This window comes from Sorex araneus, chromosome X, assembly GCF_027595985.1.
Source record: "Sorex araneus isolate mSorAra2 chromosome X, mSorAra2.pri, whole genome shotgun sequence".
Taxonomy (NCBI): domain Eukaryota; kingdom Metazoa; phylum Chordata; class Mammalia; order Eulipotyphla; family Soricidae; genus Sorex; species Sorex araneus.
This window is the reverse complement of record NC_073313.1, coordinates 162912129-162938923: the sequence shown is the minus strand read 5'-3', so window position 1 is coordinate 162938923 and position 26795 is coordinate 162912129. Positions and strand designations below refer to the sequence as shown.

Sequence of the window (26795 nt, the reverse complement as noted above, 5' to 3'; positions counted from 1 at the left end):
GCAGCCCTGGAAGGTTCTGGCTGGCTTGCCAATCCTTGGTGTCTCGGAGTTCAGCTGTGCAAATGGGTAGCAACCAAATGACGGAGTCACAAGAAGAAAGCAAGAGGGCCGGGCAAGGGCCAGTACAGCGACGCCCGCCTTGGACTCAGCCCAGGGGGCGGAGCTACACAGTAGACTGTGAAAGGAGAATGTCTGGGTGCCCCTGGGGTCCTAACGCACGGCTAGATGGGCAAGGAGCAGTCGCCTTCACCCGATCTGGGGGGAGAGAAAAGTTCCGCGCTTCTTATCCGATTCCTAGATGTTCCCTTCCTTGGGGACATTCCACACCTTCTTGGTTTGTTTCGTCATTATTTTTTTTTTTGGAGGGGGCACATCTGGTGGTGCTGGGGGCTTTACATGGCTCTAAGATCAGGTGCTGCGGATTGATCAGACAACGAAGTGCCTAGAACCCCTGCATAGCTCTCCGGCCTGTGGCTTGCTTCATATATATATATATATATTGTTTTGCTTTTCGAGCCACACCCAGTGATGCACAGAGGTTGCTCCTGGCTCATGCACTCAGGAATTACCCCTGGCGGTGCTCAGGGGACCCTATGGGATGCTGGGAATCGAACCCGGGTCGGCCGAGTGCCAGGCCAACGCCCTCCCCGCTGTGCTATCGCTCCAGCCCCAACTTGCTTCATTTTTAAGTCAACCACGGGCGTGACACCAAGAGTCGATGAGTGAGGCTGGACGGCCAAGGCCGAGGCCAGGGTCAGGTCTGGGCACCAACATCACCTAAGCCGGAGGGAGAAGAGCCCTAAGCAGGGGCTGTCTCGTTCCTGAGTGTGGGACAGCCCCAGAGCTGGCCCACAGCTGCGGGTTCCACCCTGGAGTTGGGGCACAGCTTTCCCGCCTGCCTGTCTCGCTCGAAACTTCACATATCTACGACGCAGCAGGTGCCCCTTGAGGTCCTGAGAAACGGGGGCGGCTCATACCGGCGACTCCTGCCCGTGCACAGAGAATCCGTTTAGATGCGACAGCCAGCCCAGCCGAGGGACGAGGACCTGGGAAGGTCACTGCGCTCCTTACTGGGCCAACACCCTTCCTCACGGTGACAAATGCCCCGGGGTCACCACCTGGCTCGGCTCAGTGAACGAGACCCCCAGACAGCAAGACATTTGCGGCCGGCGAGCGGGGGCTTTAGGAGGGGCCGGCCTGGTGCCACGTGGCCGTGGGGGCAGAGATTCCCCAGCCCGGCCGGCCATGTCCCAGCAAGGTCCCCGCGGATGCATCCACCACGGGAGGAGCTGTTTCTGCAGCCGCTGGACGCAATACGGGACATCCCGAGGACGCGTCAAGATACTGGCAGAAAAACGCGTCATCCGGAAGGAAAAAAAAAAAACAAAAAAGGGCTGATCGTCCAATTCTCCAAAACTGGGAGTGAAAATAGCAACTGAAGACAGAGAATGTGGGTTTCGAGGAGAAGGTTCACATCACGAGGAGGAGTGGGGTAGGGGGGAAGGGCTTTCAGAACACACAGAGGGGCTGGGAGACCAAGGGACAGCGGGGAAGGCGCCTGCGACAGCCAGGAGTGAGCCCTGAGCACAGAAGCAGCCGTGAGCACAGCCGGAAGTGCCCCCCAACACCAAAACCAAACAGACACCGTGCCCCCCTCCCCCCGGCAGCTACCGCCGATGAGGACAAGGCAGGGGGTGAAAGTACTAACCCTGGAGGTGGAATGACAGCCCAGCGGGGAGGGCGTTGGCCTTGCACGTGGCCAACCCAGGTTCAATTCCCAGCATCCCATAGGGTCCCCCCCGGAGCACCACCAGGAGTGATTCCTGAGTGCAGAGCCAGGAGGAACCCCTGAGCATCGCCGGGTGGGACCCAAAAAGAAAAAAAAACCAAACTACTAACGCGAAACATGGTCATCTGAACCCCACAGAGAGGACCGTGGCCTCTCTTCTCCGGCTCCACACCTGGACTTCAGCCAAGTGCTCCGAGGTAGAGGGGCTGAAACGCGTTATCAGGACATTTGGGAGTGGCTGGGGTGGGGGGGGCGCTGGGGGACAGACTGAAGGACCCAGGGGACACAGGGCAGTGTTGGAATCCGCTCAGTCTGGCGCGGGAGGTAGAATATTCGACACTGACCGTTCACCTTCCCCACACACCCTTTCTCGCTAACCCTCCGAGTCTCGGGGGCACAGCTGGCGACCCGGCGCCACTGGCCCTCACTGTGCCCACTGCTGCGTCCCACCCCCTCGTTACTCTATACCCCGAGACCCCAGGGTACACTCGGGTTTGCTACTCTGAGGTCCCTCCATCCAGCGCGTTTCTAAACATACGTTTCACTTGTAACACCTGCATCGCTGTCTCGTGAAACACAGCTGTACTATGTACTAAGCGGGCGCCATGTGTGACAGCAGAGAGAGAGAGAGAGGGGGGGGGGAGAGGGAAAGAAAGAGAGGGAGAGAAAGAGGGAGAGAGAGAGAGGGAGAGGGAGAGAGAGAGGGAGGGAGGGAGAGAGAGGGAGAGAGAGAGGGAGAGAGAGGGAGGGAGAGAGAGGGAGAACGAGAGAGAAAGAGAGAGGGAGAGAGGGAGGGAGAGGGAGAGAGAGAGGGAGAAAGAGAGGGAGGAGAGAGAGGGAGAGAGAGGGAGAGGGAGAGAGGGAGAGAGAGAGGGAGAGGGAGAGAGAGAGGGAGAAAGAGAGGGAGGGAGAGAGAGAGGGAGAGGGAGAGAGAGAGGGAGAAAGAGAGAGGGAGGGGAGAGAGGGAGAAAGAGAGAGAGGGAGGGAGAGAGAGGGAGAGAGGGAGAGGGGGAGAGGGAGAGAGGGAGAGAGGAGGGAGAGGGAGAGAGAGGGGGAGAGGGAGAGAGAGAGGAAGAAAGAGGAAGAGAGAGAGGGAGAGAGAAAGTGCAAGAAATCATTTTCTCTGCAAAGACACAAAGCCACAGAAACCTCTCCTAGCCTGCTAAGCCAAGACTTTGATTTTTTTCAGAATCAGTGATACAGATAACAAAATGCTACCAAAGATCTAGTGGCTGAGTACGTATATTTAAAAACACACATTCATGACAAAAAAGATATTAAGAGAACAGTCAAACTCCCCACAAGTGTGTGTGTGTGTGTGTGTATTTAGGAGACCATTCTGTTTACAATTTTCAGTTATATTCATCTTTTTTCCTTTTTGGGTCACACCTGGCGATGCTCAGGGCTGACTCCTGGCTCTGCTCTCAGGAATCACTCCTGGCGGTGCTCAGGGGACCCTATGGGATGCCAGGGATCGAACCCAGGTCAGCTGAGTACAAGGCCAGCGCCCTCCCCACTGTGCTATGGCTCCGGCCCAATTATTTCTGTCCTTTTTCTTAGACCAGTATTCTCCAACTTCTTAAGTCCATGAATTAAAACTACTTTTATAAATACGCTGGAGATGCTAGATCACTCCTCTTTTTTTTTTTTTTGCTTTTTGGGTCACACCCGGCGAAGCTCAGGGGTCACTCCTGGCTCATGCACTCAGGAATCAGGCGGGGCTCAGGGGACCATATGGGATGCTGGGATTCGAACCAGGGTCGGCCGCATGCAAGGCAAACGCCCTCCCCGCTGTGCTATCGCTCCGGCCCCCAGATCACTCCTCTTTCTGCTTCCCTGCCTGGTGATTCTGTCTTAGCACCGTGGCTTCCAGAGAGACCCCATTTGCAGCTGGGCTCCCGGGCTATAATCCTGCTCTGGCAATTCTGGAAGAACCACCACTGCCCGGTTTCTCTTACTTTGCAGGAAACTCACCAGATCACATTCAGCTGTCTCATAAACACCTACACTGAAGACACAGCCACAGGCAGAAATCCCAGCCTTAAATTTCAACTCCCTTGGTTTGGTTTTGGTTCGGAGGGGGGTGGGGGGCACACCCGGCAATGCCCAGGGCTGACTCCTGGCTCTGCACTCAGGAATCCCTCCTGGCGGTGCTCAGGGGACCCTATGGGATGCCGGGGATCAAACTCGGGTCGGCCGCGTGCAAGGCCAACGCCCTCCCCGCTGTGCTATTGCTCCGGCCCCCAGCAAGCGTATTTCAAGGAAACAACCTGAATCTGACAGACTCAGCCTCGAACCCTGCAATGATGTTGCTGAGATGAGAGGCTGGCCACACACTGCTGACCCAGACGATGGGTGCCCCCGCAGGACAGGCCGGAAATGGGATGGACCTGCGTGTCCCGGCCACATCTGCCTGCCAGAGGTGGAGCAGGGCGGCAGCAGCAGAAGGATGAGGGTGGAGAAGAAAAATTGGTGCTGGTCCAAGAACCGGATAGGGCCGGAGCCACGGCACAGCGGGGAGGGTGCTGGCCTTGCACGTGGCAGACCCAGGTTCCATCCCGGGCGCCCCACAGGGTCTCTAGAGCAACCCCCCCGGAGGGATTCCTGAGTGCAGAGCCAGGAGTCAGCCCTGAGCCCAAAACAAAGAACAGAATCAATCTGGCGACTTGACTGACTTTTTTTTTTTTTTTTTTTTAAGAACTATCTTGGTTTATTCAGGTGACAATTCAAGGAATTGAATTTTTTTTTGCTGTTCTGGGTCACACCTGGTGATGCTCAGGGATCACTCCTGGCTATGCATTCAGGAATTACCCCTGGCGGTGCTCAGGGGACCATATGGGATGCTGGGAATTGAACCCGGGTCGGCCGGCCGCGTGCAAGGCAAATGCCCTCCCCGCTGTGCTATCGCTCCAGCCCTATTGACAGACTTCTGTGGAAAGAAAAATCTCCCTATCATGGGCCTTTTCACCGAATTGATGGCTTGTTTATTTTGGGGGGGGGTCACTCCTGGCAGTGTTCAGCGCTTACTCTTGGCTCTGTGCTCAGCGATCACGCCAGGCGTGGTCTAGACAGAAACGAGGCAGGTTAGAGCCTTATTGAAACTTTTAGCATCCTTGTTAAGTGCTACTCAGTCAAGCTCTTTTGTTTTGGGGGCCACACCTGCTAGTGCTCAGGGCTCAGTCCTGGCTCTGCAGGAGGGATCATTCCTGGTGGTGCTCGGGGCTCCAGGTTGGGGTGCCAGGTCAGAACCCAGGTTGGCTGCATCCAAGCTCCCGCCCCCCTGTGCTATGTCTCCAGTCCCCACTGTTCCAAGTTCTTTCGGAATCCATTTCTGGTTCAGCACTTGCCTTACAGCTTCACACAGACATGACAGCAACCACGAAAAGGCAAATAAACGCACCAACTTTGACTTGTCCGAACTTTGCCTCGGTCCACACAGCAAGCCACAAAGCCAGAACCAACCCCTCTCCATCCACTCGGCAGTGAATACCCTGCCGACACGAACGAATGGAACTCAGAAGCCTGCAGATGGTTTTTGAAACCGGAAGCAGCCACATTCTCCTCTTGGAAGGAATTGCTTTTATCATCTTCACATTTCCTAGTTCCCCTCCCCCCCAACCCTCCCCGCCCCTGACATCTGGCCTAACCTTTCCAAACCCAGAGCACGGATATTCATAAAGGCAGCGTCTGATCCGGAGAGGAACTACAAGACAGTAAAAGCGACGGGAAGAAAGGTCCAAGAAGAAATCCCAGACATCCGTTTCTAAAAACATTCACCAATAAATATTTCATTTTTTTTTTTTCTTTTTGGGCGAAGCACAGGGGTTATTCTTGACTCATGCACTCAGGAATGACTCCTGGCGGTGCTCGGGGGACCCTATGGGATGCTGGGAATCGAACCCGGGCCGGCCGCGTGCAAGGCCAACGCCCTCCCCGCTGTGCTATCGCTCCAGCCTCTGTTCACCAATACATAAATAAATAGGTAAGGGAAGCCGCGTTTGGCTACGTACTAGCTCTGCAAATCGAGGGAGGTAAAATGAATGGTGAGTTCTAGAGCAGAGAAAAGGGAGCGGCTTCTAAGCTAGAAAAGCAGTATTCAGGGTAAGAAAATACCCAGGGCTGGAGAGAGTACAGAGCTCCAGGGGTGGTTATTTCTATTTTGCTGGGTCACACCCAGTGGCAATGGAGAGTTGCTCCCAATAGCGCTTCCTGGGAGTCGGGCCCAGCCCTCTGCACGCAAAGCCAGTGCTCACCTCTTGGCTCCTGGGAATTTTTTTTTTTCTTCTTGGGTCACACCTGGCGATGCTCAGGAATTACTCCTGGCGGTGCTGGGGGACTCAATGGGATGCCGGGAATCGAACCTGGGTTGGCCGCGTGCAAGGCCAACGCCCTCCCCGCTGTGCTATCGCTCTGGGCCCCATGGGGACTTATTCTTAAGGATTATTTTGTTATAAGACAATAGCAGAGTGGGCGGAGCCTAAGAGTAAGCCCTGAGCATTGCTAGGAGTGGCTCAAAAATTAAAAAAAAAAACAAACTTTAATCGCCCTATAAATTTAAGGTGAGGACAAAATCTAAAGCCTGTCCACTGGTTTAAGAAAAAGGAAACATTCAGACAGAGCACAAGGAGACTGAGGAGAAACGGATGTAGAAAACTTGGCCAGAGGTAGGAGCCGGTTCAAAGGGCCGGGGGCAGGTTCTGCGTGTTCGCCCTGGGTTGGCTCTTTGGCACTGTTTTTGCTCAGGGGGTTCTATGGGGTGCCGGGGATTGAACCCAGGTTGGCTGTGTGCAAGGCACACCTCCCCACGGTGCTATCTCGCCAGCCTCTCTCACTTTTAACCACAAACAGATGGTCCCAGGAATTCTGTCTGGGGGCTACTCTGCCCGTTCCAACTCATCAGTTGCAGAAAAAAACTTTGCGAAGGGGCATCCTTCCAAACTTCTACATCTCTGTAGCCGAAAGAACATCAATATTCTGTTTCCCTTATGGCACCAGTACCGGGCCTGTTTTTGAAGCCAATAAGGGCGCATCTGTCATTTTTTGAAAATCAATACGGAGGGCATTTGAGGAAAAAAAACAACAAAGTCTGTCGTATAGGAAAAAAACAGATGAGCATCCAGGAATCCAGCTCTCTAGAGAAGAAAATGCCCAACCCTTCTCTCGACCTTTCCATGGCCTGCGCATTTGTTTCTTTAATTTAGATCTTCCAGTAAAACAACACGTAGGTTTTACCAGTTGAGAGAAAAGTGTCTCTCTTTTTTTTTTTTTTGGCTTCTTTTGGGTCACACCCAGCAATGCTCAGGGGTTCCTTCCTGGCTTTGCATTCAGGGGATCATTTGGGATGCCGGGAATCGAACCCGGGTTGGCCACGTGCAAGGCAAAAAGCCCTACCCGCTGTGCTATCGCTTTGGCCAAAATAAAAAAGTGTCTTAGAACAGCTAAATTTTTACAGATATTTATTGATCAAAGACTATTCGGCTACGGAGAATAAAGTTTACTATTCATTCTTCTATTAGACCACTACCTAAGCTAGGAATCGTTTCTTTCTATTGCCATACATCTGTGGAAAACCTGTTTCACCAGGAGAAGGAACTGGAATCATTAAAAAAAAAAAAAAAAGAAAAAGATATGAAAGTACACACACACATAATCACGAGAAAATTTAACTGTAATCTTACTTCCCGCACCCCGTGCCACCGCACCAAATTGCTGTCCTGTAGGAGTAAATCTATTTTTATTACCTGTTCAAGATTGTATTTTTTTTTTTTTTTTTTTGCTTTTTGGATCACACCCAGCAATGCTCAGGGGTTACTCCTGGCTTTGCACTCAGGAATTACTCCTGGCAGTGCTTGGGGGACCATATGAGATGCCGGGGATCGAACCTGGGTCGGCCGCGTGCAAGGCAAACGCCCTACCCGCTGTGCTATCGCTCCGGTCCCTCAAGATAGTATTTAACCTTCTGGTATGATGAAATGGCTTGTGGGGACGCGGGGGTAGTTTGCAACTTACATCAAATAGAACTCAACTTAGCTCGGAGGTAAATATGGTCTGAGTGGAGAGAGCACTGTCCTGAGAGCCTTCCCTGCCCAAAGCAGTGTTAACGTTTATGCTAATATTGTCTTTTCCGTTTGGTCTTCAGGTCCAGTGAGGTGCTCACTGAGCACTGCAGGGAAACAGACAGCTGTCTCTCTTCCTGAGAACCCCAGGCGGCGTCTTGGCTGGTAAGTGCCACTCAGGGCAGGCCCAAGTTCTTTCAGGGCATGAAAGCCCTTCCTAGTGACTTCTCACTGCTGATGCAGTTCCCTTCACCAGGGAACTGTGTGCAAGTTCGGATTTGGTCAAGAGTCTACCGTACTCCTACAGTTCGCTGAGCACATCCTCGGGAGGTATACTGGGCACGCGCACAGAGGACAGCTACTGGGGGACCCAGCCAGGCCCCGGGCTAACTCCCATGACCTAAGAACAACGTCACAGTGAGCCTGGGTAAGAACCCTGGGTAAAATAATTCGGAAAGTCGCACATCTCCTATGTGAAAATGAGTGCACAGCTTTCAGAAAATGAGCTCTATCTAGAAGCGGACCTGGCTTCTCGGTTTCATGGAGGCCCCTCAGAATAACTAACTCGTACTGACGTGGCCCAAAGCAAGCAGGAATGTGCTCGATTCACAGTATCGATGCAGGAAAAACCCAGTGAGAGTGAGGGCGGAGGGAAGGAAACCCATGGAGGGGTCCGAGCATTTGCTTAGCGACTATTTCCCTACTTCGTTCCAAATGTGTGTGGCTGAGGGGCTGGAGCGATAGCACAGCGGGTAGGGCGTTTGCCTTGCACGCGGCCGACCCGGGTTCTAATCCCAGCATCCCATATGGTCCCCTGAGCACCGCCAGGGGTAATTCCTGAGTGAAGAGCCAGGAGTAACCCCTGTGCATCGCCGGGTGTGACCCAAAAAGCAAAAAAAAAAAAAATAAAATAAAGAAAACACGTTTTTTTTTAAAAAAAAAAAAACAAAAAACAAATGTGTGTGGCTGAAACTAGCGAATGCAGCAGTTCCGCTTTACAAAAGTCACTGTACTTGACCGTGATGTGGTAAGAGCTGCAAAGCTCTTTTTTTTCACATAAAAAAAAAAACAAACAAAACACACACACACACACACACAAATAACTGTAAGCAAACACTAAAGAACTCTCCAGCAAACTACTTCTTCAAAGGAGAAGAGACTTGAACGTTTTTTGGTATGGTCCGGCGGGGAGGGCATTTGCCTTGCACGTGGCCGACGGGGGTTCGATTCCCAGCATCCCATGAGCACCACCAGGAGTGATTCCTGAGTGCAGAGCCAGGGGCAACCCCTGAGCATCACCGGGCGTGACTCACAAAGCCAAGGATTAAAAAAAAAAAAAAAAAAAAGAAAGCAACATTTTTGGTAGGCTTTGTTTGAAGTTGTATCAAAAGCAGCAACAATTTATCATTTTATGCACTTGTAACATCTGCTCCCGGAAATATTGGATTACCAATTGTAACTGGATTTCCCTAGAGATTTCCTTGTTTTTTTTCCAACTCCATTAAGCTGGTCCTAAAGTAGCCTCTGGCTACGTTTTCCTTTTCCCAACTAAAGAAAATGCCTGTTCCTCTCCTAAAGACCAATTACATAGCAAATAAATAGAGCTTCCCCATGGCCTCTAAGAAGTCAGGCGCTGGGCCAGAGAGATCGCACAGCTGGGAGGGCGTTCGCTTTGCACACAGCCAACCCGGGTTCGATCCCTGGCACGCCCCACGGTCCCCCAAGCGCCGCCAGGAGGAACCCAGGAGCATCGCCGTGCATAGCCCAAAAACCCACATCAACCAACCAAAATAATAATAAAAATAATAAGCCAGGCTCTTAGTCAGTGATAGCATCATTATATCCCTATTTAAAGATTCATTTCTGTTTTTTTTTTGTTTTTTTTCCAGAAGACAACCGTTTTTGCTAGCATGAAGGTCCAGCTTATCGGAGGAAGTGCAATTCTCAGAGAGCTTAAATTACCTGTTGCACTGGAACTCATGAGCAGAGATGTCACCCCCTCCTCCCCGCCTTCCAAGTTTAGCCCCTCCGAGGGAGGGAGCAAACTGTTGGTCACCCAGAGCCTGGAAGTACCAGACACCACGCCCTCTCCTCAATCCTTTTGCAATCACCCAGGCCTCTGCAAAAATAATCCTTTAAACACCTACCTACTTAAATACTAAAACAAAGATAAAAACAAAACAAAAAAAAGGTCCCGATCAATCCAGAGAAGCTGGAGGTGTCTTTTCTTTCTGCGGGGCTGACTCTCTGTGGACAGCTCCCCCTCCCCTCTCCTCGCCCCCCTTCTCTGCATCCACGGCAGGACATGTAAAGCTTCATGTCATTTGGTAAGTTCCTTCTGACTCTCAGTGCTGGATTAAGAATCGCAGAAATGCCCAGAATGACCAAAAAAAGGGTCCCTTGACAGTTTCCAAAGCTTGGGAATGATTAAGTAACCAAACCTGATCAAAATCGATCCCTTGGTCGTTTATTGCAACGTGTCTATGCCGTGTGTGTGTGTGTGTGTGTGTGTGTGTGTGCGCGCGCGCGCGCGCGCGCGCGCGTGTATGCCTGTGTCCGTGCGTGCGTGTGAGGTTCTGGTCAGTGCCCTGTAGTGTACTGTTCCAAAGTTCCAAAGTGAAGTTCTTGGAGTGTGCGCCACAGACAAGAGACGATTTAGTGAGGTGCCTCTAGGGGACTAAAAATAGAGTCTGTCACACGAGTGGAAGGGATGGATTGCGGCGAGAACCCAAGCGTTGAATTTCTTTCGCCACAACGATCGAGTGTGTGTGTGTGTGTGTGTGTGTGTATGTGTGTGGTGGGGGAAAATCGTGTTTAAAACATCCTATAAAAGTTATCAAACTGGAGGCCTGTAGCTTTAAAAATACAATACAGGCTCTTTTTTTTTTTTTCCTTCTTTTCCCTTTTCCTGGAAAGTGACATTTTGGATGGACAATATTGCTATGGCGTGACCCCAGGAGTCCAGAGCCCGGATGAAGCTTTGGTCGTCAGCCTGGACACGCGACTCCACCTGGACTCCAGCCCTTCACTCCTAACGCCCAGGGAACCCCCCCGCCGCCCCCCCACCCCAAAAGCCCTCCGACACCCCGCGGCCGAGCCATTCTCGATTCTCGAAACAGAAACGCTTCCCAATGCCCCTCCCGGTCTCCAGGCCCCGGGGACCACTCACGCAGGCAACCAGACAGCTGGTGGGTCTGCCAGGAACCCGGGGCTGATTCTTCCTTCGACTTCCTGTTGTCTAAAGTGCTTCGAGGTACCACTTGCCCACCAGGCCACGGTGCCTCAGTGGTGGCCGCAGACCCATCAACAGGCTGAAGAGCAGGTGTTGTCTTGGCCACAGAGCCACAGGATGGATCCCGTCTGGAAAAGCGTCGCTGTGGATTCCAGCTGGGAAGGCAGGTGGGGTGGGGGGGCGACGGGTCCCTCCCCCTCGGGGGGTCCTGAATTGGCTCGGCTGATTCCGATCAAGGCTCCTTCACGGTTCTGTAGACCTGGGCAATGCCCTGACCATTGCGGGAGACGCTGGGGGACCCGAGTACAGTGTTCAAACAGGTCTGCTGGGGGCAGTGACCGTTGGTCGGTGTTTCATTACAAAACCAAACAAACAAACAAACAAAAAAATGAACTGTTTTTGTTTTTTTTTCTTCGTCTTCTTATAAAGTTAACAAACCAAGGCTGTTGATCCCTGAATTAGAAGGTTGATTTGCTTATTTTTTTCCCAAGTGTGAGGTGGGGACGGAGGCGCAGACGGACGGACGGATGCCGTGGCGGACCCCCTCAGTGGGGCGACCCCCGGGGCGTGGCGGCGGCGGCGTCCGGGCGCGCGACGTGGCGTTTTGTGAATCGCAGGACCAGCCCGTGGCCCCGGCGCCCGCGGCTGACGGCCCAGGGGGGAGGGGGAGGTGCCGCCCCCTCCCCCCCCACGTTTCAGTCGGGGCCCGTGGTGGACACCGAGCCGGGCGCCGTCTCCCCGGCCCCCGACGGCTCCTCCTGCGACGGGGACCCCTCCTCGGCCGGGCCCCGCGACGTGACGGTGGTCTCGGGGGAGATGCTGTGCGCGCCCTCCAGGGTGACGCAGCCCGGGTGGTTCTTGCGGAAGTGCTGGTTCAGGATGGCCTGGAACGGGAAGCTCTTGCCGCACACGTGGCAGTGGAAGGGCTTGTTGCCCGTGTGCTTGCGGATGTGGTACTCCAGCTGGTCCTTGCGCGTGTACTTCTTGCCGCACATGCGGCACACGAAGGGGGTGATGCCCATGTGCAGGCGCATGTGGCGGTCCAGGCTGCCCTTCTGGTTGAAGGACTTGGCGCAGTAGATGCAGGTCAGCCGCGGGTTGTAGCGGAACCACCGCTCCGACACCTCCTGCTCGCGGAGATACTCCACGTAGCCGCTGACGCCCATCATGGCCGACTCCTCCACCTGTACCAGGCGGGAGGGTGAAGGGGGGGATCAGGGGGGTCGCGGGGAAGAACAAACACAGTGAGCGGACGCGGGGGAGGAGAGTGCAGTGGTTAGCTCGCACTCTGCTTTTTTTTTTTTGGGGGGGGGTAGAGCTCTTTGAGTCACACCCACAGTGATGCTCAGGGGTTCCTCCTGGCTCTGCACTCAGGAATTACCGCTGGAGGTGCCCACGTCGAACCCGGGTCAGCCACATGCAAGGCCAACGCCCTCCCGGCTGTGCTATGACTCCGGCCCATCTGCTGGCGTTTAGCAGGTTGGCCAAACAGGAAATCAGTTGCTCCCAGAAAGCAGAGATGACAGGCTGGCGCGATAGCACAGCGGGGAGGGCAGCTGCCTTGCACGCAGCCAGCCTGGGTTTGATCCATCTGGTCCCCTGGGCACCGCCAGGAGTGATTCCTGAGTGCAAAGCCAGAAGTCAGCCCTGAGCACTGCCAGATCCCGCAGTAAGCCCGGAGCACTGCTAGGAGTGATTCCTGAGGGCTGCGAGGAGCTGTCCCTAGGCACTGAGCCAGGAGTCAGCCCTGAGCACAGAACCAGGAGTGATCCCCAAGCAGAGCCTAAAGTGAGCCCTGAGCACAGAGCTAGGAATCATCCCTGAACACAGAGCCAGGAGTCAGTCCTGAGCACAGAGCCAGGAGTCAGTCCTGAGTACAAAGTCAGGAGTCAGCCCTGAGCACAGAGCTGGGAGTTTACCCTAAGCACAGAGCTGGGAGTAAGCCCTGAGCACAGAGCCAGGAGTCAGCCCTGAGCATAGAGTCGGGAGTCAGCCCTGAGCATAGAGCTGGGAGTGAGCCCTGAGCACAGAGCCAGGCGTCAGCCCTGAGCACAGAGCCAGGAGTCAGCCCTGAGCACAGAGCCAGGAGTCAGCCCTGAGCACAGAGCCAGGAGTCAGCCCTGAGCATCGCTGGGTGTGACCCAATAAGAAAAGGAAGAGAAGCAGAGATGATGGGGGCCGAGAGGGGGCTCGGCAGGGAAGGTGCTCGCCTTGCACACGACCGACCCGGCACCCTCCCCTCCCCCACCCTGAAACATGCCCCAGGAACTGTGACCAAGCAGAGGGTTGAGACTCCCCAGGGCCGCACGTGGCGTCACCCCCTCACGCCCGTGTACCTGCGAGCAGGGCTGCTTCGGCTCGTCCATTCTCCCTGGAGACTCACTCCGGGCGCGGTGTCTCTCGGTCAGGGTCACCACACTGCCGGACGGGCTGAACCTGCGGGAGGACAAGCATGACGCCGGGCGCCCAGGGAGAGGACTGTCGCGCGCTGCAGAGTGACGGCCGGGCAGGAACCCAGTGTTCAAAGTGGGTAAAGGGATATACATACACAGCAACCTCTCAGTGTCCACACTGCAGACCCCAGGGCCCAAGGGGGGGAGGGAGAGAGAGAGAGAAAGAGAGGGAGAGAGAGGGAGGGAAGGAGAGGGAGGGAGAGAGGGAGGGAGAAGGAGAGAAAGGGAGGGAGAGGGAGGAGAGAGAGGGAAAGGGAGAGAGAGAAGGAGAGAAAGAGAGGGAGGGAGAGAGAAAGAGAGAGAAAGGGAGGGACAGAGAGGGAGGGAGAGAGAGAGAGGGAAGAAGAGAGGGGGAGGGAGAGAGAGGGAGAGAGAAAGGGAGGGAGAGGAAGAGAGAGGGAGAGAGGGAGAGAGAGGAGAGGAGGAGAGAGGGAGAGAGGGAGGGAGAAAGAGACACGGAGAGAGAAAGAGAGAAAGGGAGGGACAGAGAGGGAGGGAGAGGGAGAGAAAGAGACAGAGAGAGAGAGGGAGGGAAAGGGAGAGAGAGGGACAGAGAGGGAGAGAGGGAGGAAGAGAGGGAGAGGGGGGAGAGAGAGAGAGGGAGAGAAAGAGGGAGAGAAATGGAGGGAGAGAGAAGAAGAGGCAGGTGGGGGGTGACGGGAGGGACCCTGGGGACACTGGTGCTGGGAACCGTGCCCTGGTGGAGGGACGGGTGTTGGAGCACTGCATGACTGAAACCCAACCATGAACAGCTCTGTAAGGGTCCATCTCACAGCGATTCAATAAAAAAATATCTTGGGAAAAAAGAAAAAGAAAAGTGACGGGGCCGGAGGGACAGGCAGCCGGGAGGGTGTTTGCCTTGCACGCGGCCGACCCGGGTTCAATCCCCGGCATCCCAAAGGGTTCGCCAAGTGCTGTCAGGAGTGATCCCTCAGTGCAGAGCCAGGAGGAACCCCTGAGCATCGCCGGGTGTGCCCCAAAAAAAGCAAAAAAAAAAAGGAAAAAGGAACTGGATTTAGCTGTGAGCATCTACCTGCCTTACATGAGGCTCTGGGTTTGGTCCCCAGGATGACCTCCGTCCCTGTCCCCCACCGTAAAATAAATAAGTAAATAAATAAATGTAATGAAATACCATAAACTACTTTATAAAATAAAGAAACTTAGGGGCCTGGAGAAATAGCACAGCGGGGAGGGCATTTGCCTTGCACGTGGCCAACCCGGGTTCAATTCCCAGCATCCCATAGGGTCCCCTGAGCACCGCCAAGGGTAATTCCTGAGTGCAGAGCCAGGAGTGACCCCTGTGCATTGCCGGGTGTGACCCAAAAACCAAAAAAAAAAAAAAGAAAAGAAAAATTAAAAAGTGGGGCTGGAGTGACAGCACAGTGGGAAGGGCGTGTCCAGGTTTGATTCCCAGCATCCCATAGGGTCCCCCAAGCACCGCCAGGAGTAATTCTTGAGCGCATGAGCCAGGAGTAACCCCTGTGCAACGCCGGGTGTGACCCCCTCCAAAAAAAAAAATTTAAAAAGAAAAAAGAAAAAGTGATTACATCCCCCTCTATGCTCTACCCAAGGAAAGGAAAAGGATTGCTAAGTAATCCCTCCCATCTAAGTACTTCTCATGCTAAGTAGTCTTCCCAGTATAGGACCGAGGGGCTGGACTGATCTCCAGCGATTGGGGTGGGCATCTGCCTTGCACATGGTCAACGAGGGCTTGATCCCCACCATCCCATAGGGTACCCCCAGCCCACCAGGAATGATCCGGAGAGCACGGAACCCTAAGTAAGCCCTGAGCAACACCAGGTGTGGCCCCAAAACAAGAAAGCAGAATCTGATTCCCCCCCCCACTCCATCCCCCCCACCACCGCAGGGCACAGGGGCTGGGGGATCAGGTAGAGCAATAACATGACAGTTTAGACGCTTGCCTTGCACGTGGTGGACCCCAGCTCTATCCCTGGTACCCAGTACAGTCCTGAGCAGGAGTGATCCCTGAGCACTGAGCCAGGAGTCAGCCCTGAGCACCGCCAGGTGTGACCCAAACACCGTCCCCCAGCCCCGCCACCTAAGGGCAGATTCTGCCCCAATAAATTTAAGAAATACAAAACAACCTAATGCAGAGATCGTATGACTTGCTGAAGTGCGAAGGCTAAATATAAGCTTCTCTGCTTACGTAAGTACCCGGAGGTCGTGTAAGAAGAGACGGGAAAACTGGGTCAATCATTTTTCTATCCTCCACAGGGACCCCCTCAGGCAGCACCGGGGCAAGGGGCCGTGAGGAAGGCTGGGGCTCAAACTCCGGCCCTCCCACACGGCCAGGCATTCACTCTGCCCGTGCACTCCTAGAATTGAGTTTCTGAGGTTGCACAGGTGCTGGCTGACCTCAGAGAGACAGAACTTGTGCAACCTCAGAGAGTCAGCACCTGTGTAACCCCAGACAGCCAGTATGCATGTGCCACCCCCTATATCTAAGCAACAACCCCCACGACAAAGGGAATTATTAATATAAGAGTAATTTTTTTTTTTTTTTTGCTTTTTGGGTCACACCCAGCGATGCTCAGGGGTTCCTCCTGGCTTTGCACTCAGGAATTACTCCTGGTGGTGCTTGGGGGACCCTATGGGATGCCGAGGATCGAACCTGGGTCGGCCGCGTGCCAGGCAAATGCCCTACCTGCTGTGCTATCGCTCTGGCCCAATATGAGTAATTTTTTAGTGTGAATTATAACAAGCAATAAAATGGCTGGAGGAACCAGTTGGGATGGGAGATGCATGCCGAAAGGAGATAATGGACCAAACATGATGACCTCTCAGTGTCTGTGTTGCAAGCCATAATGCCCCAAAGGAGAGAGAGAGTATGGGGAATATTGTCTGCCATGGAGGCAGGGGGAGGGTGGGGAAGGGGGGTATACCCGGGATATTGGTGGTGGGGAATGTGCACTGGTGGAGGGATGGGTGTTTGATCATTGTGAGATTGTAACCCAGACATGAAAGCCTGTAACTATCTCACGGTGATTCAATAAAATTAAAAAAAAAAAAAGAATTGAGTTTCTTTTGCATCACTACGCGGGTCCCCGGTTTCCCGACCCCCCCCCCCACCCGGCTCTGGGAGGGCACAGCCAGGTTCACTCTCCGACATCCCACAGGCGTCTCACCAGGAGTGACCCCTGGGCACCGCGGAGTGTGGCCCCAGAACTATTTCAGAGTGTTGGGGCAAGTTACAGAGATGAGACGTCTCTGCACTTCGGCTGCTAGTTCCGGCACAGGTCAAACAGCACTGGGGTCTCGAGTACAGTCCATCTCAAGGTCACGAGAAGGAAAACCCTCAAACCAAGTCAGAGAGATGGTGGATTCTCCCAATTTCCATGACTCATGACCCAGACGTATGTCCAGAGGAAAATCCAAATCACAGCTTCTTTAGCTTTCATTGATCACTATCGACTTTATTTTTTTTCCTTTTTGGTTTTTGGGCCCCACCTGGGCGATGCTCAGGGTTTACTCCTAGTTCTGCGCTCAGGGGACCCTAGGGGATGCTGGAGAATCGAACCCGGGTCAGCCACATGCAAGGCAAACTCTTCAGCCCTTTCCAAAAGTTTCTTCATTTTGGGGCTGGAGCGACAGCACAGCGGGGAGGGCGTTGGCCTTGCACGCGGCTGACCCAGGTTCTATTCCCAGCATCCCATAGGGTCCCCCGAGCACCGCCAGGAGTGATTCCTGAGTGCAGAGCCAGGAGTGACCCCCGAGCATCGCCAGGTGGGACCCAAAAAGAAAAACAAAAGAAGTTTTTCCATTTTTAAGATACCATGATTTACGAAATTATTCTTCATCGGCATGGAGTAATTTTAGAAGCCAAACCGCTTATGGCACTGGATGTCTTCTGGCTGGGGCAGGCGTGCCTGGGTCACAGCAGAAGCTCTGCCCTCTTCCTGGCATCAGCGGTGGCCCTGGCAGCGACAGGTCTGCATCTGTTTTGTCTTTTGGGGGCGCCACCCGGGGCAGTGCTCAGGACTGACTCCTGGCTCTGCACTCGGGGATCACTCCCGTGGTGCTCAGGCTGACCTTACGTGATGCCGGAGATCGAACCCCAGTTGGTACCTGCAAGGCACACGCCCTCCCCGCTGCCCTATCGTGCCAGCTGCGACGGGGCCAGTCTGACCCACGGGAGGGTCTGACTTAACCTGAGTGCTTGGGACAGGACACCGTCCCTTCTGGGGGACCGAGCGCTTGCTTTTTCTGGAGACGAATGTGACTCTCGCTTCCTCAGGGTTTTGTTTTCGTTTGGGGGCCACATCCGGCAATGCTCAGAGGCTACTCCTGACTCTACACTCGGGGATCACTCCTGGTGGGGCTTCTGGGGGCGGGGGGGGGACCATCTGGGGTAAACCTGGCTCAGCTGCATGCAAGGCAGGACCCTCCCCGCTGTCTTGTCACTCCAGCCCCCTTAAGTGTCAGCTTATTTTGCACAGACACGCGGGATCTGGGACATGGGGTCAGGCAGACACTTCTTTTTTCCTTTTTGGGTCACACCCAGCAATGCTCCTTGGCGGTGCGCGGGGGACCATATAGGATGCCAGGAATCGAACCCGGGTCGTCTCCCTCCCTATGACTCAGGCCCCGGGCAGCCACTGCGGGCCTGGCCGCTGGTGGCCCACGACACGGGCCCAGCAAGCCACTCACCTGTCAATTTCGCTGCTGGTGGGCCGCGCCACCTGGGCCCCGGAAGACCCCAAGGCGTAAGTCTCGGGCCCCACGGAGCTGGGCCCCGTGGTGTCAATCACCATGGCCGTGACCTCCTCGGCGCTGCTCCCGTCCTCGCCCGAGGGCTGGTTCTCGGGCCCCAGCCACTCCTCCAGGTTCTCAGTCTTGATATGCACGGTGCCCAGCACCCGCACCTCGCCGTCGCTGCCCACGCCGCGGTCGGCCACGCCCGTCTCCACGTACCACTGGCCAGCCCGGTTGATGCGCAGGATGGTCTCGCGGCTCTCCACGTCCGAGCTGGGCTCGATGAGCTGCGGGCTGGTGGACTCCTCGGGCGGGCTGAGCTCCCGCAGGTCCAGCAGGCCGCCGCCGCCGCCGCCAGCCGGGCCCCCCCGCCGGCCGCACTGCGGGGTGTTCAGGCGCGGGCTGAGGGAGTGGCCGTGGCCGAGGCCGGGCGTCCGCCGGGGGGACTCCGGCGGGCGCTCGGCGGGGTGCTTGGTCCGCGGCTGGCCGAGCTCGGCCTCCACCTCGGCCACGTTGATCTTGAAGTGGATGCCCTCCAGGATCTGCGTGCACTTGTCGATGATGTGCTGCATCTGCAGGAAGCTGGCGGCCGTCAGGTAGCTGATGATGTCGGCCAGCTGCAGGCAGATTCGGCCGGTGTAGCAGAAGGACAGGAGCTGCTCGAACACCGTGGGGTTCTTGATGACGGAGATGGACACGGTGTTCATCTCGGTCAGGGACATGTGGTCGCGGAAGTAGGGCGAGCTGGCGGCCAGCACCACCTTGTGCGCCCGGAACGCCTGGCCCTGCACGTTCACCACGATGTCGCAGAGGCGGCCTTGCATGCGCAGCTGGTTCAGGTGGCTCAGGACGGAGTTACTGAAATCGGGGATCTCCAGCTGGATGTTCCCGCCCTTCTCCATGGTGGGGCCTGGGGGTGGAGGCAGGCATTCAGCCCTGCTGGAAGAGGAAGCCGGAGTCGCATGAGTGCTCATTGGGTTTCCATCCCTGGAGCTCACTGAGAAAGAGCATGAATGGGGGGGTCCCCGGAGCGCTAGCACAGCGGGGAGGGTGTTGGCCTTGCACACGCCCGACCTGGGTTCGATCCCCGGCATCCCATAGGGTCCCCAGAGCACCGCCAGGAGTGATTCCTGAGTGCTGAGCCAGGAGGAACCCCTGAGCACTGCTTACAAAAGTTCCCCCCCACCACCCGGGGCTGGAGTGATAGCACAGCGGGTAGGGCGTTTGCCTTGCACGTGGCCGGCCCGGGTTCAAATCCCAGCATCCCATATGGTCCCCTGAGCACCGCCAGGGGTGATGATTCCTGAGTGCATGAGCCAGGAGTGAGCCCTGTGCATCACCGGGTGTGACCCAAAAAGCAAAAAAAAAAAAAAGTCCCCCCCCCAAAAAAAAACCACAAACAAGAAATACAGAGGCTGGTGCAAAAGTCTAGCAAGGAGGGTGTTGGCCGCACACAGCCACCGGGGTTCAATCCCCGGCATCCCATCGGGTCCCCTGAGCACCGCCTGGAGTGATCCCTGAGTGCAGAACCCTGGGCACTGCCAGGCGGGTGACCCAGAAACAACAAATATAGCATCTACAAGGCTCTCTAGGCCGCATGCTCCTTTGAATATGTATGTCTGCTTGCTTATCTGTTTCTTTGCTTATTTCCACACTGAAGACGCCCCGGCTCTCTCTTGAACACATACTTCTCTTTCTCTCTTCTCTTTTTTTTTTTTTTTTTTGGTGTGTTTGGTTGTGCTTGCGAGCTTGCGAGTCATGCCTGGTGTTTCTCAGCCAGGCTTACTCCTCTGTGTTCAGGGACTCCTCTAGTGCGGCTTGGGGACAACAAATATGGGACACCGAAATTGGAGATCGAACCCTGGTAGGCTGTGTGCAAGAGAAGCACCGTACCCGCTATATTCACTCTGGTCCCTCACACACCTTTCTTTCTTTTTTTTTTTTTTTTTTGCTTTTTGGGTCCCACCCGGCGATGCACAGGGGTTCCTCCTGGCTCTGCCTCAGGAATCACTCCTGGTGGTGCTCAGGGGACCCTATGGGATGCTGGGAATCAAACCCGGGTCGGCCGTGTGCAAGGCAAACACCCTCCCCGCTGTGCTATTGCTCCAGCCCCTCTCACACATCTTTCTGATGAGCAAGTTTCGTTCACTAAAAACTATCTTGTTTCACCAAAAAGAGAAAGGAAGGAAGGAAGGAAGGAAGGAAGGAAGGAAGGAAGGAAGGAAGGAAGGAAGGAAGGAAGGAAGGAAGGAAGGAAGGAAGGAAGAGAAAGAAAGAAAAAAGAGAGAAAGAGAGAAAGAAAGAAAGAAGAAAGAAAGAAAGAAAGAAAAGAAAGAAAGAAAGAAAGAAAGAAAGAAAGAAAGAAAGAAGAAAGAGAGAGAGAAAGAAAGAAGGAAAGAAAGAAGGAAAGGAAGGAAGGAAGGAAAGAGAAAGAAAAAAAGAAGGAAATAAAGAAACAAAGAAAGAAAGAAACAAAGAAAGAAAGAAAAGAGAGAAAGAAAGAAAGAAAGAAAGAAAGAAAGAGAAAGAAAGAAAGAAAGAAAGAAAGAAAGAAAGAAAGAAAGAAAGAAAGAAAGAAAGAAAGAAAGAAAGAAAGAAAGAAAGAAAAGAAAGAAAAAACATGTACTTAAATGTCAAAAGTTCCCAATCAAAAGCTTCCTTCTACTCAGAGGGAAAAGCAGTATCAACAGGCATTTCAAGTTTATCAAGAAAATGCAGTTATGAGGGTTCTAAACTTTAAAGCCAGGCTCTGATTTTTCTTTACAAACAAGCTACGCAGCATCAGAATTTGCTGGGGGTGTGTGGAGACAAGGATATGAACTTATTATTATTATTATTTGCATTCCCACATTGAATACAAGTTCACCAAACAACTTTTCTTTGGAAGAGGCAAGAAAGAAGCTTTTTGAATAAATGCAAGTTTACCCACATAGGTCGCTAAAGTAGACCTGTTCTCTTATTACATGCTACATGAATTATGTTTAGCATTTTTTACAGGGTCTCAAAACTCATCTGCAAGTCAGCCATTGTTTCGAAGTTTGAGTTGGGTGGGGGAAGCAAAATAAAAAAGCCTGTGATTTCAACCCCTGATATAGGTTAGGGATATATCAGAACTTGCCAGGATTCAAACCAGGCTTAGACAAGATGACAAATTCATTCTTCAATCGGGGAAAGGCTAGGGAAATCTGCCTCTATTTAAATTCAAAGTTGGCGGACCTCAGGGGGTAAATTTTTGAAGCATAAAGAATTCCCTAGGGGCAGAGCTGGTAGGTCTCTTGCCTTGCACTCTGGGGACCTGGGTTCGATTCCCAGCATCCCATATGGTCCCCCAGCACCGCCAGGGGTAATTCCTGAGCGCACAAGCCAGGAGTAGCCCCTGTGTATCTCCGGGTGTGACCCAAAAAACAAAAGCAAAAAAAAATTCAGACGCTCAGCTAACAGTACCCCAACCTCAGTCTTCAAAGGGTTGCTATGGTCTGCCGAGGTCCCAATAGAATAAAGTGTTTGCATTCATTCCTAATCAATGTTTGACATCCCAGTCACGGAAGACCTCCAGCTCCCCAAAAAGTTCTGCCTGGCATTGCACTCCAAGAGGGGGTGGGGGCGGGGGTGGGGGGGTGGGGGAGGGGACACGTACACACGCTGCGTTCAAGAACCAACTTTAGCCAATCTGACCTTTTTCCAAAGCGTTTTTGTCTGTTTTGCAACTTTTACTCCAATAAGTGCCTTGGTCCATGCCATCCTGAATTTCAGATGTTCTAATTTTGGAGCCTAGTAAAAGTCTGTCTCTAGCGTCGGCACCGGACGAGGGGGTGAGAGCTGCAAGAGGGGGAGAATCGGGGGTCCGCATGGGGCTTGGCCGCTCGGGTTAGGAAGCTGGGGGGGCGGGGGTGGGGGCGGGCGGAGAGGGGGCCCGGGTCCCTCCCGAGCGGCGGTCCGGGGTGCCTGGAGCGCACCCGCGGGGGAGGGGGATGGGCTGGGAAGGGGGCGGCGCCCCGGGAGCGGGTCCAGGCTCTGGCGGAGGCGGGCGGGGAGCTGCCCCGGAGGTGGGTGTGTGCGTCTGGGTGTGTCCAGGCGCCCTAGGGGGGGACGGGGACGCCCACCCCGGGGTCCTGAGGGAGGGGCCCGGCGAGGGGGCGGGTCCGGCCGCTGCACCCGGCCGGGGGCCGAGAGGGTGCAAGGTTCCCCCCAGTGCCCAGAGTCGGGGAGGGTGCGGGGGGAGGTGCAAGGAGCTGATCGCTCCGGGGGAGCCAGGCTGCGGCGATCACGACCCCCGGGCTGGGCAGTCAGACGGGGCGTGCGGGGCCCGAGCCAGTGCAGGAGCAGCACCTACCTCCGGGGGTGGAAATGGGCCGGAATGGGCCGGAACACCGTCCCGGAAGTGAAACCCCCCACCTCCTCCCCCGGAGCGGGCGACGTGCCGGAAGGAAATCGGTCACCCTCACGCCGCCCCCCGCTCCCCTCCCCCCAGCGCGCCGCGGCCCGCGCGCCCCCTCCCCGCTTCTCTTCCTCTTCGGCCGCCGGGCGGGGGCGGGGCCTCGCGTCACGTGGGGGCAGCCCGGCCACGCCCACCACCCGCGGGGGCGTGGCCCGAGCTTGGCCGAGGCGGCGAGAGGGGAGCGGCTCCAAAGCCCGGCGCCGGCGGGAAGCGTGCGTCGTGACGTCACGGCGCGAGCGCCTTATATACGGGCGCGGGCCGCCATCTCGGTCTTTCGCGGCTGCCGCCGGGCGCGCACAGGTTCGTCTCCCTCCTCGCGGCGTGGCTCCCGGCCCCGAGGCCGGGCCGCGGGGGTTAGTCGCGCGGGAGTCCCGCGTGGGGGTTGGGGCCCCCCGGAGGCCGCTGCGGGCACCGCGGCGGCCGATGTCGGGGGATGCGCGGCCGCGGTGATGAAGCCCATGTTGGTAGGGACATCCGAGACGCGCTGATGAACGCCAACGGCTCTGAGGGCGGCCGGGCGGCGGGCGGGCTCCGGGTGGGCGGCCCGCGGCCCCCTGACCGCTGTCTCCCCGCAGGAGCGGCCGTTTGCCAGCAGCCCCCGGAGCAGGTGAGGCGCGGCGGGGCGCGGGCGGGAGCAGGGGGCGGGCGGCGGGGCGCGGGCGGGAGCAGGGGGCGGGCGGCGGGGTCGCGCCGATGATGTCGCAGAGTAGTGGGCAGAAGGGATTTCTGAGAACGCTGCTGTCTGAGGCCCGCCGGCGGCCAGGAGGCGGCCCTCGCGAGGCGCGGGGGTCCCCCCTCACCGCCTTCTCCCCCGTTTCCCCTCCGCAGCGCCGAGCCCCGCGAGGAGCCGCAGCCGCCGCCCGGTGAGTGGCGGCGGGGGGAAGAGCCGGGGGCTGCAGGCGGGCGGTTGGCGCCGAGTGATGACGTCATATTTGCTACTCTTGACCGTGGGGATGACGACACGTCCTACCACCGTTACTCGCACGACTGAGGCGCCGGGCGCGGGCGCGCGGGGGGCTCCTGGGGGGTGCGGGCGGCGCTCGCGCTGACGCAGGTGCCGTTTCTCCTGACCCCAGCTAAGTTCGCCAGGTGCAGGCGTCATCACCCTCCGGCCCGCGATGGACGGGTACCAGCAGGTGAGAAACGGCTGCAGCCTTAGCTGGGGGAGTCGGGTGGAGGGGGGGGGCTGTTGCTTTTTTTTTTTTTTTCCCTGGGTCACACATGGCGATGCTCAGGGGTTACTCCCGATATTGCATGCAGGGATCACCCTTGGCGGTGCTCGGGGTATGCCGGATGTCGAGCCCGGGTCAGCCACGTGCAAGGCAAACGGCCTACCGCTGTGCTATCGCTCCAGCCCTGGATTTAGTTTTTTGCTTTGAGGCCACACCTGGCAGTGCTCAGGGGTCCGGCCTGGGTTGGGCTTGCAAGGGGTGCTGGCATGCCCCCTCTGGATCTGGAGGCTGGCTTGGTGCATCTGAGGGCTATGGGCGGAAGCAGATACGATGATGGTTGCATAGTTCAGCAGATTGGCTGTGAAGAGATGAACCAATGTCTGATGTATCTGGGAAGGCCTGGCAGATGGGCTGCACGGAGCAGGCAGGGTCGAATTAAGGTTGACTCCCTCCTTTTTTCTTCTAGGTTCTGCACAGATGTGGCTGGAAGACAAAGGAGTAAGTAAGAGGGAAGTGCAAGCAGGGGGACTTCCCGGTGGTGCTGGGCTGTCTGTGCTTTACAAGCAGCCTGCATGATGATAAGCAAAGACTGACTCAAAGTGAAGGTCTTATTAGCTCTACCTGACGCAGGGCTTGCTCTGTCCGGGAGGGAAGATCCAGTTTGATTGCCACTCAAGACCGATCTCTTTTCTAGGTGGGGCTGACTGCTGGCGTGCCCGGGTCGTCTCATGTTCTGGTGAGTCTCTCCAGCCTCTTAGGGAGTGAGGACGTCTCGGTCATGCCCCACTGACTGCGGGCTGAGGCCTGGCTTCCCCGGGCCAGGGCATGTGGACTTGGGCACGTGTTGAACGGGGTTTTTGTTTATGATGTTGATCAAATGTCTGACCTGAAGTGAGCGTGTAGACAGACCTAAGGCTGAACTGACCCTGTGGAGGCCGTGCCAGGGACAAGGGCTGGTGGCTATTGTTTTGGTGGTTGATGATTCTCGACTTTCATTTTAGATCCTGCCAGATGAAAATGAGGATAGGCCTTGACTGGGACGGCGTGTAGGTAAGGAGGGTTCTCTTCTTGCTTAACCTCGTGGGCCGTTCCCATAGGCACTTGCCTCTTTAGTTGGGAACATACCAGTCATAAGGCTGTAAGTACATATCCACAAGTAATCATACTGTGCTTGGCGCGTAGCTAATTGTTTGGGGCTAATCCTGGCAGTACTGCAGGCCACGGAGGAAGGGGGCATGGTGTAAGCCACTGAGCCTTGTACAGGGTGGGTTCAGGACCTCACGTATTGCTGTATCACATGGTGTTTTTTTTTTTTTTTTAGGTGAAGATATTGAAGACCATCATTGAGGGTTTGTGTTTCATTAATCTTAATATTTACTACATTTGATGCTGTTAGTGATGATTTTTAAAAATACAGATGGGAATCTCTCTGAAAAAGACTGAAGACTTTCAAAAACTGAAACAGTTGCTTGGGTGTTGTAGAAATCTGCCTGTTATCACCCAGTGTTCTGAATTAACCTAACTTTCCACAGGTGTAAAGTGCGAAGCTGGCCATCGGGCGAGGAGCTGGGGGCCGACAGGTACAGCACCTGGGGCTACTTCAGTGGGCTGCGGGACTGGTGGGAGCCGATACCGTGATGATCACATAGTTCAGCCGATGAACAGTGACGAGCACTATTAAAGTCTTTCGCTCCTATCTGATGTATCTGGCTACCACCACCCTGTTAGGCAGATTGACGGGAATGTTAGATATCTATTATGCTAGGGGGTAAGGGCTGGGGGTGCTCGGGTTTGCTCAGTGCCTGGGATGGGGGTTACCAGGGTGCTGCCAAGGACTGGACTCACTGAAGCATTCTCTGTGTGGTGGTGAGTTTTCTGAGCTGTCTCCCTGGCCTGTGAAGTAAGAATCTGAATCAGCCGCATCTTCCCCTGCACCAACCTCTTGGTGTTGCGAGGGCTGGGAGCCAGGGCCTCAATAAGTGCATCACGTTCCTTGGCATAGAAAAATAACTAGAACACTTGGTTTGCCCATTGGTGGTAATGTCCGCCACTGTATGTACCAAGGAGGAGAGCATTTTCCTAACGGGCTTACAGGGGATTCTGAGATGGCTCAGCTCGGAGTTAAAAGCCCTAAGTCCAGCTCTGGCCACCACCTGGTCAGCGTTAGAACTGAGGACACCTCTTAACTTACTCCTAAAGTCAAGTTTTAAATGCAAACCTTTTTCAAAACAGGTAGATGATCTGCTTCCCTGAAGAAATGTCAAGGTAAGCCAATGTTCGGTATGTGTATGAATATTTGAGATGTAACCAGTGATGTTATGATTCTGCCAAATGAGATAGAATGATATCACTTACAAAACCGTTCCATTTTTATACTGAGGTTACTTGACTAGTATTGTGAATGCACTTGGGTTTTCCCCGTTAGTAATTAGATGTGTTGTTTGTTTTTCAGGGCACGTCTTAGAGCAATGAACTGTTCTAGCCAGGAAACATTGGACAGGTGAGGCTCCGTGACATCAGTGACCCAGATTCCATCCAGAATATATGATGATCTCAACTTGAACTCTCTCACTGATGACTTGATGACAGTAAATGATCTGATATTCTGTGTTCAAAAATACCATTAGGTTTGAAATGCAAAAAAATGGTTAAACTTAGCTTTTTGTTCTTTGTAGGGGTCTGAGTGGAGCTTCAGGATAAAAATCTGACCTGGATAAAAGTCAAATTGAATCCTAATAAACTTGAAGCAATCTACCCAGTGTGTCTGCTCATCCATGTAAAAGTTTAAAAATGGGCTTCCTTGTATCATCAGTGTCTTGGTGCTTTCTCACTTGCCATCAGCACTAGCCAAATTTGCTGTTTCAGGGCAGCCAGCCACTGCATTGGTGTTTACAAGCTGCCATGCAATTTGGTAATTGGGTACATGTAACTGTACGTGTACC

General features: G+C 54.8%; 1 protein-coding gene and 8 non-coding genes across 13 annotated transcripts; 8 read left to right on the top strand and 1 right to left on the bottom strand.

Moving 5' to 3' along the window:
* Positions 1-8774: 8774 nt before the first annotated feature.
* Positions 8775-22670, bottom strand: ZBTB37 (zinc finger and BTB domain containing 37). 5 transcript variants are annotated; one of them, XM_055120180.1, is made up of 5 exons: positions 22577-22670; positions 21919-22062; positions 18199-19182; positions 13414-13513; positions 8775-12261 (listed from the first exon to the last, which is right to left on the bottom strand). In XM_055120180.1, exons 3-5 carry the CDS (start codon positions 19143-19145, stop codon positions 11773-11775), a joined length of 1536 nt encoding a protein of 511 aa, XP_054976155.1. In that variant the 5' UTR covers positions 19146-19182; positions 21919-22062; positions 22577-22670; the 3' UTR covers positions 8775-11772. The 5 variants fall into 5 exon arrangements, with proteins under 5 accessions (XP_054976155.1, XP_054976157.1, XP_054976156.1 ...); XM_055120182.1 differs by having other exon boundaries at positions 18463-19182; XM_055120181.1 differs by having other exon boundaries at positions 18199-19179.
* Positions 22671-23119: 449 nt separating this feature from the next.
* On the top strand, positions 23120-23197 carry LOC129400658 (small nucleolar RNA SNORD74). Its single transcript, XR_008627847.1, has one exon. It is a non-coding gene; the product is annotated as a small nucleolar RNA SNORD74 (small nucleolar RNA).
* A 981-nt stretch (positions 23198-24178) lies between these two features.
* On the top strand, positions 24179-24244 carry LOC129400194 (small nucleolar RNA SNORD77). Its single transcript, XR_008627513.1, has one exon. It is a non-coding gene; the product is annotated as a small nucleolar RNA SNORD77 (small nucleolar RNA).
* Positions 24245-24420: 176 nt separating this feature from the next.
* On the top strand, positions 24421-24481 carry LOC129400659 (small nucleolar RNA SNORD44). The gene has a single exon (XR_008627848.1). It is a non-coding gene; the product is annotated as a small nucleolar RNA SNORD44 (small nucleolar RNA).
* Positions 24482-24710: 229 nt separating this feature from the next.
* On the top strand, positions 24711-24776 carry LOC129400195 (small nucleolar RNA SNORD78). The gene has a single exon (XR_008627514.1). It is a non-coding gene; the product is annotated as a small nucleolar RNA SNORD78 (small nucleolar RNA).
* A 464-nt stretch (positions 24777-25240) lies between these two features.
* On the top strand, positions 25241-25320 carry LOC129400616 (small nucleolar RNA SNORD79). Its single transcript, XR_008627817.1, has one exon. It is a non-coding gene; the product is annotated as a small nucleolar RNA SNORD79 (small nucleolar RNA).
* A 159-nt stretch (positions 25321-25479) lies between these two features.
* LOC129400661 (small nucleolar RNA snR60/Z15/Z230/Z193/J17) lies at positions 25480-25562 on the top strand. Its single transcript, XR_008627850.1, has one exon. It is a non-coding gene; the product is annotated as a small nucleolar RNA snR60/Z15/Z230/Z193/J17 (small nucleolar RNA).
* A 596-nt stretch (positions 25563-26158) lies between these two features.
* Positions 26159-26236, top strand: LOC129400655 (small nucleolar RNA SNORD47). The gene has a single exon (XR_008627844.1). It is a non-coding gene; the product is annotated as a small nucleolar RNA SNORD47 (small nucleolar RNA).
* A 153-nt stretch (positions 26237-26389) lies between these two features.
* LOC129400603 (small nucleolar RNA SNORD81) lies at positions 26390-26461 on the top strand. The gene has a single exon (XR_008627810.1). It is a non-coding gene; the product is annotated as a small nucleolar RNA SNORD81 (small nucleolar RNA).
* The last annotated feature ends 334 nt before the right edge of the window (positions 26462-26795 follow it).

What these genes read in the sequence shown, in the direction of transcription:
- ZBTB37 (XM_055120180.1), bottom strand. Translation starts at nt 19,145, where the DNA reads ATGGAGAAGGGCGGGAACATCCAGCTGGAGATCCCCGATTTCAGTAAC. An exon ending in ACCAGCAGCGAAATTGACAG is followed by an intron (nt 13,514 to 18,198) that starts GTGAGTGGCTTG and finishes GTCCTCCCGCAG; the next exon opens with GTTCAGCCCGTCCGGCAGTG. An exon ending in CGAAGCAGCCCTGCTCGCAG is followed by an intron (nt 12,262 to 13,413) that starts GTACACGGGCGT and finishes CGCCTGGTACAG; the next exon opens with GTGGAGGAGTCGGCCATGAT.